General features: G+C 40.3%; 1 protein-coding gene across 2 annotated transcripts in view; it reads left to right on the top strand.

The window, feature by feature from the left end:
* Positions 1–13,561, top strand: part of UBE3D (ubiquitin protein ligase E3D) — a 102,698-nt gene extending 89,137 nt beyond the window's left edge. The window contains exons 9-10 of one of the 2 annotated variants that reach the window (XM_036249301.1): positions 9,426–9,564; positions 13,491–13,561. In XM_036249301.1, coding sequence (XP_036105194.1) covers positions 9,426–9,564; positions 13,491–13,520 — 169 coding nt within the window. In that variant the 3' untranslated portion in view covers positions 13,521–13,561. Of the gene's footprint in view, positions 1–9,425; positions 9,595–13,490 lie in introns of those variants that run through there. The other variant, XM_036249302.1, reaches the window with a different exon arrangement.
* The last annotated feature ends 3,119 nt before the right edge of the window (positions 13,562–16,680 follow it).

Below are 16,680 nucleotides of genomic sequence, written 5' to 3'. Positions count from 1 at the left end.
TCATCAAACAACAGTGTTGGTGAGGGTGTGGAGAAAGGGGGCCTCTAATGCACTGCTGGTGGGAATGCAGACTGGTGCAGCCACTATGGAAAACAATATGGTGTTACCTCAAAAAATTAAAAATTGAACTGTAATATGACCCAGTGATCCCACTTCTAGGAATATACCCTAAGAAGCCGGAAACACCAATCAGAAAGAATGTATATACCCCCATGTTCATAGCAGCACTATTTACAATAGCTAAGATCTGGAAACAGCCCAAATGTCCATCAGTAGACGAATGGATAAAAAAGCTGAGGTACAGCCCTGGCCGGTTTGGCTCAGCGGTTAGAGCATCGGCCTGTGGTCCTGAGAGACCTGGGTTCGGTTCCTGCTAAGGGCGTGTACATCGGTTGCAGTTTGTCCCCGGTCCTGGTCGGTTGTGCGGGTGGCAGCCACTCGATGTGTTCCTTTCACATCGATGTTTCTCTCTCTCTCTCTGTTCCTCTCTCTCCCTCCCACTCTACCTGAACAAAAAATGGAAAAATGTCCTTGGGTGAGGTTTTAAAAAAAAAAAAATCTGTGGTACATATACACAATGGAGTACTATGCAGCTGTAAGAAAGAAAGATCGTTTATCCTTGTAGACAACATGGAGGGACCTAGAAAGTATTATCCTAAGCCAAACAAGCCAAACAGAGAAAGACAAGTATCATATGATCTCACTTATTTGTGGAATATAATGAACATAACAGTCTGAGGAATGGGTTAGTTCCAGAGACGTGGAAGTGGGGTACAGACTGACAATCCCCAAAGAGGGAGTGATAGGAGAGAGATAAACCACAGAACTTATATGCATGTATGCATGACCAATGGACATGGACAACAAAGCTGGGGATAGGGCGGGGAGGGAGGAGAAGGGGGAATCAGTGGGGGGAAAAGGAGAAACATCTGTAACAAAAAATAATTAATTAATAAAAAATAATAAATAAATCTTTAAAAAAAAAACCCAACAATCCCATTTACCATCACAGCAAAAAATCGAGATACCTAGGAATAAACTTAACCAGAGACGTGAAGGACCTATTTGCATAAAACTGCAGGTCATTGAAAAAAGAAATAGAGGGAGATATTAAAAGTGGAAACACATACTTGTTCATGAATTGGAAGAATTAACATCATTAAAATGTCCATATTACGCAAAGCAATTTACAGATTTAATGCAATCCCTATCAAAATACCAACAACATATTTTACAGAACTAGAACAAATACTTCAAAAGTTCATATGGAACCAAAAAAGACCCCGATTAGCCACAGCAATCTTGAAAAAGAAGGGACAAAGTAGGTGGGATCACAATACCGAATATCAGGTTATACTACAAAGCTACTGTAATCAAAACAGCCTGGTACTGGCACAAGAACAGGCATTTAGACCAGTGGAACAGAACAGTGAACCCAGAAATGGACCCAAGGCAATATGCTCAATTAATATTTGACAAAGGTGGAAAGAGCATACAGTGGAGTAAAGACATCCTTTTTAATAAATGGTGTTGGGAAAATTGGACAGCTACATGCAAAAAAAATGAAACTAGACCATCAACTTACACCATACACAAGAATAAATTCAAAATGGATAAAAGACTTAAATGTGACTCATGAATCCATAAAGATCCTAGAAGAAAATGTAGGCAACAAAATTTTAGACATCATACGCAGCAGAATTTTCACTGATAACGTTACCTAAGGCAACAGCAACAAAGGAAAAAATGAACACATGGGACTACATCAAACTCAAAAGCTTCAGCACAGCAAAAGAAACAACCGCTAAAATGGTAAGGGACCCCACTGTATGAGAGATCTTAATTGCCAATGATACATCAGATAAAGTGTTAATTTCAAAAATATGTAGAGTGCTCATACATCTCAACAAAAGGAAGACAAAGAACCCACTTGAAAAATGGGCAGAGGAACTAAATAGACACCTCTCCAAACAGGACATACAAATGGCTAAGAGACATATGAAGAAATGTTCAACATCACTAATCATCAGAGAGATGCAAATTAAAACAACAGTGAGGTACCACCTCACATCTGTCAGAATTGCCGCCATCAACAAAGCATCAAACAAGTGTTGGGGAGAGTGTAGAGAAAAGGGGACTCTAGTATAGTACACTGCTGGTGGGAATGCAGACTGGTGCAGCCACTATGGAATACACTATGGTGTTACCTCAAAAAATTAAAATTGAAACACCTATCAGAAAGAATATATGTACCCCCATGTTCATAGCAGCACTATTTACAATAGCTAAGATCTGGAAACAGCCCAAGTGTCCATCAGTAGATGAATGGATAAAATAGCTGTGGTACATATACACAATGGAGTACTATGCAGCTGTAAGAAAGAAAGATTGCTTATCCTTTGAGGTGACATGGAGGGACATGGAGAGTAGTATCCTAAGCAAAGCAAGCCAAACAGAGAAAGAAAAATACCACATGATCTCACTTATTTGTGGAATATATTGAATATAACAATCTGAGGAACAGGGTAGAGGCAGAGATGTGAAAGTAGGGTACAGACTGACAACCCTCAGAAGGTATGGGGGAGATAAACCACAGAACCTATATGCAGGTACGCATAACTGATGGACATGGACAACCAAGCTGGGGAAGGGGTTGGGGGGTATTGGGGAGGAAGGTGTCAATGGAGAAAAAAGGAGAAACATATGTAACAAAAATAAATTAATAATGAAAAAAGAAATCAGAGAAAAAGAGGGCCTTGGGGACAGGTTCAGGGGATTTGCCCAAGATGAACTGCCATTGCCCATTGCTGCCCTGGTTGCAAGCCTTCTGAGATCCTTAGGTTTAGGAGATGCATTCCTGTGGAGGGAAGGGGGGGGGGCATGGGGGGAACATGGGAGTGCTCCTCGGAAGGAGGGCACACTGATCCTTTGTCTTGAGGCTTTTATTTCTCTCTTGTAGAGGGAAGTATTAGGGGAGGTCTCTGAAGGGTTTCAACAGAATAGTCTTCAGTTTCTAGGTGTGCTCCTTCAGGGTTGTGGTCCTCTCTGACAAGCAGGTTCATAGGGGTCAGTTCTCTCCTTTAATGAAAGTGTTGTCAGTCTTTCTTCCAACAACTGGTATCTTGCTATAATAAAGGCATTTACACAGAACAACATCTTATTATTTTTGGCATGAATTAATACACTTAACTTTGAGATAGCCTTGTTGGTGTACTGAAAGCAGAGCCCTTCCCCATGCTTTCTGATGTGTGGGAGAGAGTCTTGTCTTTGTACGTTTATAGGTCCTATGCGCTAAGTCTGAAAGGCAGCTTTTAGGAATTATGTACCTAAATTTCTTTTCTCAAGAGCCCTTTAATTCAGAAAATTGAAGAACATTTTTGACATTGTGATTAAAATTTCAAAGTTTTTAATGTAATTTTCAAAGAAAATACTGTAATTTTAAAGAAATACTCTTTGTTACTTAAGGAACCTTATTTTGAAATTTATAAGCATTGGTTTTTATGTATGTTTTTCATGTTCTATTTTTACAAATTAGTACTTTTGAAATATTTTAACGTATGGAGTTAATATGGTTTATCATATCAGATATACCAGTACATTTAGTTGTTTCAGAGCTTTCTGTTCCTGACATTTCATAAGAATTAAAAATTTTATATTCTTTGTCCAAATTATGTATTAAATAGTTGTATGTAATTATTCTAGCACTAAGTTGTGGTCATTTGCTTGTTTTGGTATTTTGAGAACATAAAATCTTTTTTTAACTTTTATTGGCATTTATTTTATGCTGATTTTACCCCTAGTCCATAAGTTTTTGTTTCTTCAGTTTCTCCTGGGATATCTTTTTCTTCTGTGCAACTTCCTGTTCTGGTGTAGGAACAGTCTGCTCCTTTTCAGTGATGGGCATCTCAGTGTGGCAGGGAGAGCTCAGGTATGGGTTAATCCGCCCGTGAGCTCTGTAAGTTCTACATTGTACCTTGGGAACTTGGTTCTCCTGGATGCACCCAATGACCAGAGAATCTACATCTCAAACCTTAAGTTCAGCATTACTCTTTGCATTTTTAAGCATGTGCAGCAAAAATTCAGCACTCTTTTTGGGCCACAGACTCCGTGTCTCTCTAGCCCCACCATTTGGCCTGGGCATACCTACCAACTCCACCATTGCAAGGACAGAGTGGCACATACTGCTTCTGTAAAGCAGCATCCTTCAGACACTTGGTGACCTTTTGGATACGCACACCCGTGATGGCCTGGGCACGTTCACGATGTTCCTAAGTGAACAAGAAGATTTGAACCTTTTGATTTGCATGAGTTTGTGGAGTTTTCTGGGTCAAGTGAATAGCAAACCACTTTCAGAGGTCCCTCAGACTGCTTTTGGGAAGAAGAGCATAAATTGATGGGCTTATAATTATGATAGCTTTGAAATTGAGTTTTAAAAATCCACAAGTATAGCTCTGGCTGGTGTAATTCAGTTGGTTGGAGCAGAGTCCTGTACACCAAAAGATGGCAGGTTCAATTTTCGGTCAGGGCACATACCCAGGTTGCAGGTTCGATCCCTAGTCAGGGCACATGCAGGAGGCAACTGATTGATGTTTCTCTCTCTTTCTCTCTTCCTCTCTCTAAATCAGTAAAGAAACATATCCACTGGTAAGGATTAAAAAAGAAAAAACAAATCTACGGGTATAAACAATGTTATATTTTAACATCATTAATAGGTTATTTGCTTTCTTAGGTCTTTCTGGGACTGAAGAGTCCAAATCAACTACTATATTATTTTTTCTTCTCTATATAATTATGTCGGACTCATTTGAAACATTTTAATTTTGGGTGGAGTTGTTGTATCATTTCTATTTGTTATTTTCACCTATAACCTTATCTCTGTTTCCTAGAAGACTATCACTTTTCTATTTTCTTACGTTCTTTCTTGATATTGATTGGTGGTTGATTCATTCTCGATTGCACCATTTTTGTTAGAAGTGAAGGAAGTGAATTTTTTTCTCTTTGTCTCTTTAGAAATAAATAGGTCATAGTTGCTTCTCCAGGAGATTCTGTCAAGGCAGAAGTGTAGAAAGAAGGATGGTGTGTCCTCTGCTTGCATTTTGGGTTTAGACTAAGGTCACCTGGCTGACAGCCCTGGTCTCCTAGGAAAGCTTTTCCTCTCCCAGTACTTCAAAGGCCAGAGAAATAGGTTTCAATTAATGTTTAGTTTGTTGTTCCTTTTGAAGTACTTCTTATGTTGATTTTATAGTGGAAGGTTACTGATCGAGGTCGAATAGTCTGTGATGTCTTTGCAGGAAATACCAGAAATAATCCAAATGCTGGATTATTATAATCCTATGTTTTTATTATTAACAGAAAGTTGTACTGATTTGGGACATGTGTAGCTAGTCTCAAATATCACCTGTGGCTTAATCAACATGTGCTCTAAGTTCTACATAATGAGTTTGGTGATTGTTTTAAGATAAACCAAATTTTAAGTATGACAGACCATTCCTCCCTCTTTCTTGCCTGCTCTCTTTTCTTTATTTCTTTCTAACTGAAAATTGTTAAATGTGAAAACATTAACTAAGATTACCCATCATTCTCCCTTTACAAAATAGCTGTTTTTACTTTTCATGTATAATTTTCTGTCTTGGTCCATAATATGGATCTTTCATGTTATTAAAATAATATTTTATATGCTTAAAATTATAGAGAAAAGGTGTAAATTTTGACATAAGAAAATAAGTACTAGCGCTAATGAAAAATACACTGTGGGAAAAGGACAGGATGGATACTGGAACTTGAGCCGTAGTAAGTCCAGCTGGGTTGTCTAACTTCAAAAATAAGGTTGTTCAAATTATTCAGAAGTGGGGTGTTCTGAGATATCTAAAATTTACCCCATTGTTTGCCCTTATGGTTTTAAATTTTATTGGATAGAATGGTTAAAAAATATTGAGTATGCTTTTACCTTGTTTGTGGTACAGTAAAAAGAGTGAGATGTAGATGGAGATCATGCTTGAGTTTTTTGGGGTTTTTTTTCATCCTTTACTAATCATGTGATCAGGAAAACAGTCTTCACTTTTCTGAGCTTCAATAGGGATTAAAATTGTTAAATTACTGAATCATTTAAGGATTAGATTTAAAATGCCGATGTGGGACACACCAGGCTAAAGTTTGTGATTACATAGAAACGTGAATAACCAACATGTTCAAGTAATTTGTCTTTTCTTTTTGACTCTGGTTATTATTAGTGTGATGAAGTCCTTTTGCATAAATTTTGGTGGTTTGATACACTGGATAGGTTGTGTATGAACTCCAGGCCCTTAGGAGGAAACTAGGCCTGTCGAATGCTTGCAGAGGAGTGCTAAGGTGTTTAGTTTCTATATGAGTGTCCTTTTGCTGGGCCATAACCTAGCCAGTTAGCAGCCTGTTGACATCTTTAAGCAGGTTATAAACATTCCTCTGTCTATGCCAGAATTACCTCTACATCATAACATTAACTTGTTTCTGATTGTAGAAATAATAGGTGGAAAATAAGAAAGCATAAAGAAGAAAATGTATAAAATAATACTTGGAAAATAAGAAAACATAAAGAAGAAAATGTATAAAACAGCATACTATTTCTGTCTAATAGAAATGACCACTTATATTTATTGTATTGCCTTCTCACCTTTTTTTCTCATTATATAACTATTTTGCTTACTATGACCAATGAGTATTTTCCCATGTCCATCTTTATGTACTACCTTTCTTATTCAAGTTTTATAATATATATAATTAAGAAGAATAAAACTACTTCTTGCAGAAAAATTAAAATACTCTTAAGTATTAAAATACTTTTCAAGCTAAAGAATTAGTGCGCATAAGAAATGGGCATTGGCAGACCCAGTTCCTTGTGGTCCACGTGGAGAGGAGGATGCCGTGTGCAGAGCCTTCAGATCAGTGTGGGACAGTGGGCAGGACACAGGCTTTGGACTGGGGCTGAGTGGAGGGAATCCTGGTTCCATCCCCTACTAATTGTGTGATGCTGGACCATCACTATCCTCTTTGACCTCTGGTTTCCTCATCTCGAAAGTGGGATTAATAATGCCTGCCATTCAGGGTTACTGCAGGATTAGACACAGTGGCTCTAAATAAAGTGCCTGGCCCACTGCCTGAACATGTTAGGCAGAAGGCCGACAATAGTTAGAAGAAACCTAAGACGTAAGACATAAAATCAAAGCATACATTATGGAGAACATGTTACAGGCGTAATAAATTCCCTCTGTTCTAAAAATATTTATTTATCTAGTTCACTATTTCCCTTTTCTCTTATAAATATATCGCTGCCCCCAACAAGGAGTAGAAAATGATGAGACGATGAGACTGCCTTGAAGCTGCTCTCTCCGGTGGCAGGATCCTTGACTGTGAGCTGCAGCCAGAACCGTGCAGCTGCAGTGTTCACTTCATCTCCGACACCCTTACTGAAGGGGCCGTGTGGCAGGGCTAGGTTAGGTTTTAAGGATTTGCAGAGGAGTTCCCAAGGGACATTCATGGTCCAGGGCAGTGTCAAGTGACCTTGGCTGCAAGAGATCCCATTCAGTAAAAGCAAAATGTTTTCACGGTACTTAAAAAAAAAAAAATCAGAATGAAAATAGCTTTAATGAGCCCTATTGTGGGTGCTGGGGTAGAGAGTATGAATTCTGAAAAATTAAATTGCTTATTGAACATACAAGTATAAGTGAAAAATTGGTATTTCTTTTAGCCAGTAACAGGTTAAATCCTGGGTGTGTCCAAAAAAACAAAAAAACATCACCGATGTGATTTCTATTTCCACATTAGACTGCCAAGTTAGCGGAATCCACAGGTTACGGTTGCTCATATCTGATCTCAGAGGAGTCAAAGATGTAGATAAAGCCCAAGTCGGAATACAAGTAGGGTGGTGGTAAGTGGTATAATAGATACAAGTACGCTATTTAGCAAGTAGTTAATTCTTATAAGGAAATAAGAGGATGTCTCCAAGGAAATGAGAGTTAAGTGAGTCTTGCAGGATGAACAGAAGTTCACCAGGGAGGCTAACATCATTCCAGGCCCAGAAAACTGCAGGCCAGAGAATGGACAGTAACTGGCTTGCAGAGGGTATGGGGGTGCTAAGAGAATGGGGGCATAGGAGGGTGCTGGAGCCGCTGCACTAGTAGCACATTTGACTTTTACCAAAGTGGCAAGATTTTTATTTCCATTCCAGAGAAATGTCAAGAATGTCATATAATTAGTAAAAGCAGAAAGAATTACAGAGCCAGTCAGTATAAAATGATTTTTAAAACCCTGAAAAGACACACAAAAATGTATGCTTGCTGAAACAGACCATTTTTGGGGAAAGTGGACAGTGTCCCCTTCCAGTCCAACTAGATAGGAGGCAAATGCTTCAGAGAAGAGTTAACTCTGCAGCCACATCAGAAATGTATCGGCATCATCAGTAACCTGATGGGCGCAGCTAAAAGATCTGCTGACTCGTCATATCAATCCATTATGCTCTCAGTCACTGCTGCTCCCTGAACTTTCAGAATTCACCACTGACTTAGTTAAAAGTCACTTTTAAGAGAGAAGTTTATAGAAAGGCAAATACACACACACACACTTTAAAAATCAGGACACTGGTAGGAGACACTTTGGTAGGGGCACAGGCAGGAAATACTCAAGTACTGTAAATAGAAGAATTAACAGCATAAGAGTCATGCTATTACTACTTTTCTCATAGTGATTTCCTGATTTTTCTTTTCTGTTTAAGCACCAGATGGGAAGTCAGGAAGCCAGGATCAGATCCGGCTATATCATTTCCTAAACATCTACCTCATCTCAGACAGTTCCCTTTACTTTCTAACCCTCAGTTTCCTCATCTGTCAAATGAAAGGATGAAGAGAGCCTCTGACAACCCTTCCCCTTCTAACAGCAGCTTGGCTTTTATTTGTGTTATAAATGAGGGCTTGTACAAGCTTTTTGATAAAGGGATTTGATCAGTTTTTTTAAAGTCTGAAAATCACTGAACTGAATGTTTCAAAGGGTACATCCAGAAACCATTTCCACACATGTGGAATGGGGATGGCAATAGTCCCATTTCATATGTACCTGCAGGTGGATCCGGATGTACATGTAGAACAGAGCATAGAACACAGAAGCATTCGACATGTTAGTATTCTCCCCAACCCCAGATTGGTCCCTTACCAGTAAGCTACATTTCATGACTCATAAACTTTGAGTACAAAGTGCCTAATCCATCTGTTTTATACCAAAAACACTATAAATCGTCTTGGACATTTACTCTGAATTTATAGCATAACCATTTTATTTCTGTTTTTCTTGCATTGCTTTTTCCTCCCACAACTGGGAATTTTCTTCTTCTACGTCAGATTTTGGAAATTATTGTGACCAGATGCAATTATGACAATGCACATACCGATGTGTTTCAGGCTGGCCAGCTCCTGGGAAAGTGACATCAGCGTCCACTCTCTAACCCTGCCCTCTGCGACCTGCTTGGAGCTACTGTTGATATTGTCAAGCAATAACGCCATGCTGCCTCCGTCGCTTCGCTGTATGAATTCCTTCCAGGTAAGAAATTGCTCCTTTACCAGGGTGTAATTTCTCAGTTTTACTGATAATTGTTTTCTAGGGAGCCAGTCTTTTCACAGGAGGTAGTCCATGGACACCCACATTTTCACATCATGACAATAATAAGCATAATGCATGTACTGCCTTATCTGTCTCTTTTTAAATAAATGAACAAATGGAGGCTCAAAATTGACTAGGTAATTGTCTAGCAGTGGCACAGTCCTATCTCTCTAACTCTAGGGTATTTTCTCTTAATCTTTTCTGCCTCTGAAAGAAAAGGCAAGAACATTTGGGGATGCCAACTTCCTTATTCCCAGATTTGCCCTAGAACAAGGATTTTCAGCTTACAGTCAAATTGCCAAGTGTATGCTTAACAGTGATAGTGTCCTACCCACTCTCAGCACCTGTTCGCTCTCTTCCTGGTCCCATCCTTGTCACTTTCCCACTCTCCTGGTAAAGGGCCAGATCAGAACAGCACAGACAGGACAGCAGATGTGGACTGACCAGCAGAAAGACACCCTGCCTGGTAGGCAGCTAATTGTCACTGGGGTGACAAATGAGAATTAAGATGTTAGTCACTTAAGTTATGACCCAATTGCTACTGAGTGTAATTGAACATACTTATGACTTTTGACAATGCAAAAATGTTCACCAGCCTTCTAAGGCTGGTGAGGCCACATGCCTTGGTGAGAAATGAGTCAACATGGGTTGGTTCTGCTTCTGAACGATTGTTGATATATCCTAAGATAACATCAGAATCAGTGTATATTGCTTGGTGCATCTCTGTGTTAACAAAACACATGTATTTTCCTATGAATTATAGCTCAGGAAATTGATTAAAAACAAACAAACAAAAAAACAGTTGCAGTCTAATTTGCACACATATTCTCATGGTAATTTGTTATATTAATTATCTCTGTGATTTTCTTCCCCCTACAAATTTCAGACTTGGGTCATGGTATACCTGTTTGTATTTGTCATTCATTACTCAGTTATCACCTTTAACCCTGGACTCAAGAGACCCTAGAGAATACCTTATCATTTTGTAAGAGAGGAAACTGAGACCCAGAGAGATGGAGTGGGCTGCCCAGGGACCACTCAGCGTGTTAGAGGCAGAGCTGGACCCACCAGGCTTATGCCTGTGAAACCACATTCCAAAGGCTTGGGAGCTGCAGGGGGTGTCAGTGGTTGGTGGAGGCCAGTGTATCTATCCTGGAATGTCCACAACACCTCTTATTCTGCAGGAATCTATAATTATTTACTTATATACTGCCCTGAATGAGAAATGATTTAAAATTCTATCAATCCTTCTTTCTTCTAAGTTTTGCTCTTTGGATTGAACATTGAATAGCACAAAAGTTTGTATATGCCCACAAACTTTTATGGAGGGAAGTAAGAAACTTAACAACGGTTATCTTTGGGGAGTGAGGCTGGAAGACAATTATTTTTATTTTGCTCCCTCATGTACTGTGTGAAATTTTTATATGATGGGTGAGTGGGGAGCCAGAGCGATGACTCTCTGACTCCAGGGATTGTACACAGACTATTGGGGAAGGTGAAACTGTCATCCATGTGTGATATAAACTGAGAATAATTGTAATACCCGTAGCCTCAACACAAGTCTTCAAGGAGATGCAAGGTACAAGAGTCATCTAGACCAGGTGTGGAGATTTGAAAGGGACCCAGTGTGTATTTCTTCCCCATGAGACAGAGGCAGTGGTCTTGCTTCCAGGATCCACATCCTTCCAGGGTCTCAGCCCAGGCCCAGGGAAACCCACGGGCATGAAGGCCTGGCCTGCTCTCAGTGGCATTAGTGTTCTCTCCCAGACCTTTCATCACAGAAGCTCTTAGGCCATCAGCACATTCATTACTGAACGACCCTTCTGTTAGTGATTGTGCTTCCTCCGTTCTCAGTCGTTTGCTGAGTGTTATTGTCAGGAGTACATACACTTCCCCAATTTCCAAGGTACAGAGAAACTTGTCACACATTCATGAACAATGTCTGCTAAAGAGATTTGCTCCAGTTGCCAGCCCTGGAAAGATGCATTCTTATTACAGCTGTACCAGGCATCGACTTCCCTGGGCAGGTCTTCACTCCAAAGTTAATGATCAGTGTGAAGGGGGAAGATGTCTGTCAGGGTTAGAAGGAGGTGCCCTGCTTCTTCCTCTTTGTGACACCCCCTTAATCATCACAATAGCAAGGAATGGGGCTGCTGATTCTGCCTGCACTGGGGTTTTCCCTTTTCAGTTGGGAATTACTTTAATGCAGTTCTTTAAAGTGCTGCATTGGCAAGAGTTGTAAAATAATAGAATGACATTTGTGCAAGATACCATCTTTACATTTCCAGTTCTCTTGTATTTCAGGTTGAGTCAGTCACTGTGAGCTATGCTGCTTTTTTGGTAATACCAGTAGCCTTTCAGTTTCTGAGGATTCAAATGGTACCCCTACTTGGGCTGTTATCATTGCCAGATTCCAAAAGGAGAGGTTTATCTGATTAATTAGAGCTATTAACATATTGAAATTGTAACTCTTTAAATTACAGTATAACATTTCTCTCAGGCCAATAGGGACATCTTTCGGTGGATTTGTTATAATTTTAACTTGCACTCTGTTACATAATTTAACATCCCTACTGTGATTATGAGTAAACCGAATATAGGATTTGGTTGAGAATCACTGACATACTTGCTAGACACATACTATAGTTGTTTCAGCCCTAGAAAGAAGATGGACTTACCATGTCACTCTCTGCTTAGAATTCTTCATGACTTTTTATTGCAATGAGAATAAAATTCGAACATCTTAATCTGGCCAACCAAAGCCCCCAACCTCTGCCCCTGCCTCGTTTTTTGGCCTCACGTCCTGTTTCCCTTCACAACAAGCTGGTTCTTGCCGTCAAATCTGAGCACTGGCTGTTTCTTTACTGCCAGGAGGTATTCTGGGCCGGATCTCTGCATGTCTGAGTCCTTCTCTTCTTTCAGGTCTCAGCTCAGGTGCCCCCTCCCATAAACGGCCTAATCTGATGCTCCTCATCCAATTCCTCTCCCCATCAGCATAAACTACCTATAGCCTCGTCTTGTTTTATTTTCTTCATAGAACTTTTCACTATTGAAAAGGATCTTGTTCATTTATTTGTCCTTTTTTCTCTACTGAAATGTGTGTTCATTGAGAAGAGGGAGACGGTCTGCTTTTGTTCAGTACTGTGTCAATAGAACTTAGGACAGTGCTTGGACAGAGGAAGCGTTAGCAAATATGGGATGAATGGCTATGCATGGGTGCACAAGTAGAACATAAACTGGCATGGCCGTTTGACACTCTAGAGAAGCCCAAAATACTGAGCTGGGGGAAACTGAGGCATGAGTAGCACACACTCTGGGGCAGAAGCAGAGTCCTTTCCTGCTGAGATAGGGTGGACTCCACAGGTAAGGTTCGGATTTGGGGATGTGGGCAAGACTGAGCACAGGTGGGTATCTGCATTGTAATTGCAGCCTGGGGCTTTGTACAAATGAGAAAGACTGGAAGAAGAGTTTGGCCTTTTAAAGAGCTGGGAAGAATCAAAATAAGCAGAATGACTAGTATATAGGACTAGGCTTTCTCTGAGCACGGGAGACCACAGCAGGGAAAATAGGAATGATGCCCAAGCTTTGTGCCAGAAACCCAAGAGGGGGATTGAAGGTCCTCTGGAACGGGGCAGGTTGCAGCCTGCTGCCGTCATGACTGCTGCCAGAACTCTGGGGTGAGGCAGCAGAAGGCCATGTCCATAGCCACTTTGCTGCGTGGCAACCAGCTTCTAAACCGGAAGTTGGGCAATAACAACTTTAAATCTGAATGTGTCTAGAAGGTAGAGCTCTAAGAGCAATGGGTTAGATCCAGGATTGGGCAGGGCTGCTGGCTTTAATGACTAGGCCTTTTCATTCAAACCTAGACTGCTACTGTAGCTGGAAAGACCAACTAGTCCAATGACCTCATTTTTATAGCTAAGGAAGCAGACCCCAGAAGGGTAAGTTGATGTTGCAGACTGTAACTCTGATTCCTGTGCTGTGCTTTTTGTGCTACATAGGATGCTGACTTCTCTTCAGGTATAAAGGAGATTTTTTTTTTCTCTTACTGGCATTTCTCTATTCCATGGGACACAGGTTCCTTAGGATATAAATAGGTGTTATAGAAAACAGTATTTTATCACTATGTACAATCATGCAAGTTATAAAGGCTAACATTTATTTGGTGCTTTCTGTTATCCAGTCACAGTTCTCGGTGATTTGCACTTATTAGCTCATTTCATTTTCGTGAAAAAGTACCATGAGGAAGGTATATTATTATTCCAATTTCACTGGTGCAGAAACTTGCCCATGCTTACATAGCTTGTAAATGGAGGAGTGTAAGGTACAAAGCCTGACTCTGGAATCCCCCATTCTTTACCACCAAGTAATGTTGCCTTTAAAAATAAGTTTAGTTAAACTAAGTTAGATTTTTTTTTCTTTTTACCTGCAGGACTTTTCAGTGCCTTTCCTATGTGTATAAGGAGCGTTGTGACCTTCCTAGTTGAAGAATGTAGTAAATATTATTTTCCAATTGTACTTGATACTAGGAAGACTATTTCTAGAGACATTTAATGGAATTAATCTCTGAGAACACAGGTGGGGAAGTACTGTTCTGTCTGGTCGTGAAAGATTTGGGTGATAACGCATTCTTCCAGGCTCTCCTTGTCTCCAACAGAAGTGGTGCTGCAGGTGTAACTGGTGATTGCCAAGAGGATATCATTTTTTTAGTGACTAGACAGTTCTTCTGGTCAGGGCCACCTTGGTCAGATGGTACAACAGGAACAAGATCTGACTTTGCCATTTCTTAGTACACAATGAGTAACACGAGAGACCCGGCAGGCCCCCGGCTGAGCATTGCTTTCCTAGTCTCACCTGCTTCCAGGAAGATTTCACTTGGGTCTTATCTGCTCCAAACACAGTGTGGCAAAGGGTTCCTTCAGGAGATTAAGTCATCTAGCTACACTCTGTCTGTCTCCTAACTTACAGCTTAATTACCTGAGAATTCCCAAGAAGGGTCTTCCTTGGAAACTTAGATCTGACCGAGCAATGAGTGTCCCACAGCCTTAAGCTCAGAGCGGAGGAAACTGTTTTTGTCTATTCCCACACCTTACCTTGTTAACTTGCTCTCTGCAGTTGCTCCAGATTGTGTGGATGGACTTTCCAGGGCTCAGAGCCCCAGAAATGAAGCTGCTGCTTTCCCACAGGTAGATTGCTGCATTCTATAATAATGTAAAATGTTTTCACGAACTGTATTTTTTTAAATCCTCACAACAACCCCCATTTTAAAGGGGCACAAAGTAAGAAATGTGGACAAGTTCATGTAACTGCCAAAATGCAGGGCTGTGTTTCACTCCTAGGTCTTCTGGTTCTGAGTCTATTATTTATTCCATCTCATGACAGTTACATAAAAAAAATACCAAATGGCCCTATTTAACAGTCCTGGGTCTTGTACATATTATCTTTACCGTAGAAAGCAACAGTATCTCTTTTATTAATGACATCCTTTAGAGAACCACAACCTTCAGCCATGGGAGCAGTGTGAGACAGACAGCATTATAGATTCTGGCAAATGAGCTGCGCTTCCTCAGATCTTAGGTGCATGTATATGCTGTGTGGCTGAATAATATGGTGAAAACACGTAGAAAAGAAGCAGCACAGATTTATAGCGCTTATCGTTTACCATAACGGTTGGTCAGGGGTATTTCCTCGGCTCTAGGTGGATTTGAAACCATACAGTGTTCAGTGGGGAGTGTGAAGCAGATGAACCTTCTCAAATAAGGGACTCAATCTAGAGAAGAAAGTCTCAATTAATTACTTGTATATAGTTTGATTTTAACTGTAAAAACTGTGTATTCAACTTCTCAGTTGTTCAGAAATGAATAATTTTACCAACAATTCCCCCATTCAGCCACTTTATCACTACCTTTTAATACCTATATCACAAGTGAGAAAGAAAATAATACGGAAATTTGGTTCAGTCATTTGGCCATTTGTGGGCATCTCAGGGGAAAAGCTTTGATTGTATAGAAGTTCCACGTTGTAGTTTAAACTTAAGAACTTCCAAAACAATATAATCTGCTGGGGGCGCTAAGAAATTGGTAGGCAGAGGCCTGGGACCTCTACAGATCAGCAGCAGCAAAGGGGCTACAGAGAAGAGAAAGTGAAGTTTTTTATCTCTACACCATTTCTTTTTCATTCTGTTTTTAGACATTGCACTGCATAAATGGCCTTATCTATTATATGCCATGTTCATCTCTAGGCAAATTATAGCCATGATTATCTTTTTTTTAGTCCTCACCCAAGGATATGTTTTTCATTGATTCTAGAGAGAGAGAAACATCGATCGGTTGCCTCACGCACACTGGAGAGTGAACCCAAAACCTGGGTATGTGCTCTGACCGGGAGCCCTTCTCTGCACAGGATGGCACTCTAACCAATGAACCATACTGGCCAGAGTGCTGTAATTATCTTCTAAAGTAACATTTTATACAATTATTATAAGAAGATAGTAACATGATAAAAAATGGGAAAATACAGAAAGGTGTTAAAACAACTAAATCACTGGGAATAAAATAAACATTGACATTTCAGAGTAATTCTTGTCAGTGTTTTTTATGTACGCTCAGGTACACACACACACACACACACACACACACACACAAATATATTTTAGCATCCAGTTGGTCTTGTTGGCGATGCTGGGACTCAGTTGCTGGCAGTATTCTGTTCTTTCCTCTGTCACCTTGCCTGAAGGTAGTCTTCCCTGAGACTGTCAAAGGCACTTTGAGGCTTTGTATGTAAAAGTCTTGTTGTTAGGTGAGAGTGGCTAGTGGGGGAGGCTGTGAGCCATTCCAGATGTCCAGGGATTGCTGCAGGTGTAATCAGGAGGCAAACACACCTGCTAGATCGTCCACTTAGCTTCCATGGTGACCTCTGCGCCCTGCTAGAGAACCGAGAAGGGAGTGGTGCCACTCTCAGTCCCCGAGGTGTGGTGGTCTTCTTTCCTGCTAATGCCTTTGTCCTCAGCGGGCAGAGATAATCATCATCGTATTCAGGGAATGCATTCTCAAAGGT

Source organism: Molossus molossus, unplaced genomic scaffold (assembly GCF_014108415.1).
Source record: "Molossus molossus isolate mMolMol1 unplaced genomic scaffold, mMolMol1.p scaffold_m16_p_8, whole genome shotgun sequence".
Lineage (NCBI taxonomy): Eukaryota > Metazoa > Chordata > Mammalia > Chiroptera > Molossidae > Molossus > Molossus molossus.
Note: the sequence above shows the minus strand (reverse complement) of the source record. Positions and strands in the feature narration are given on the sequence as shown.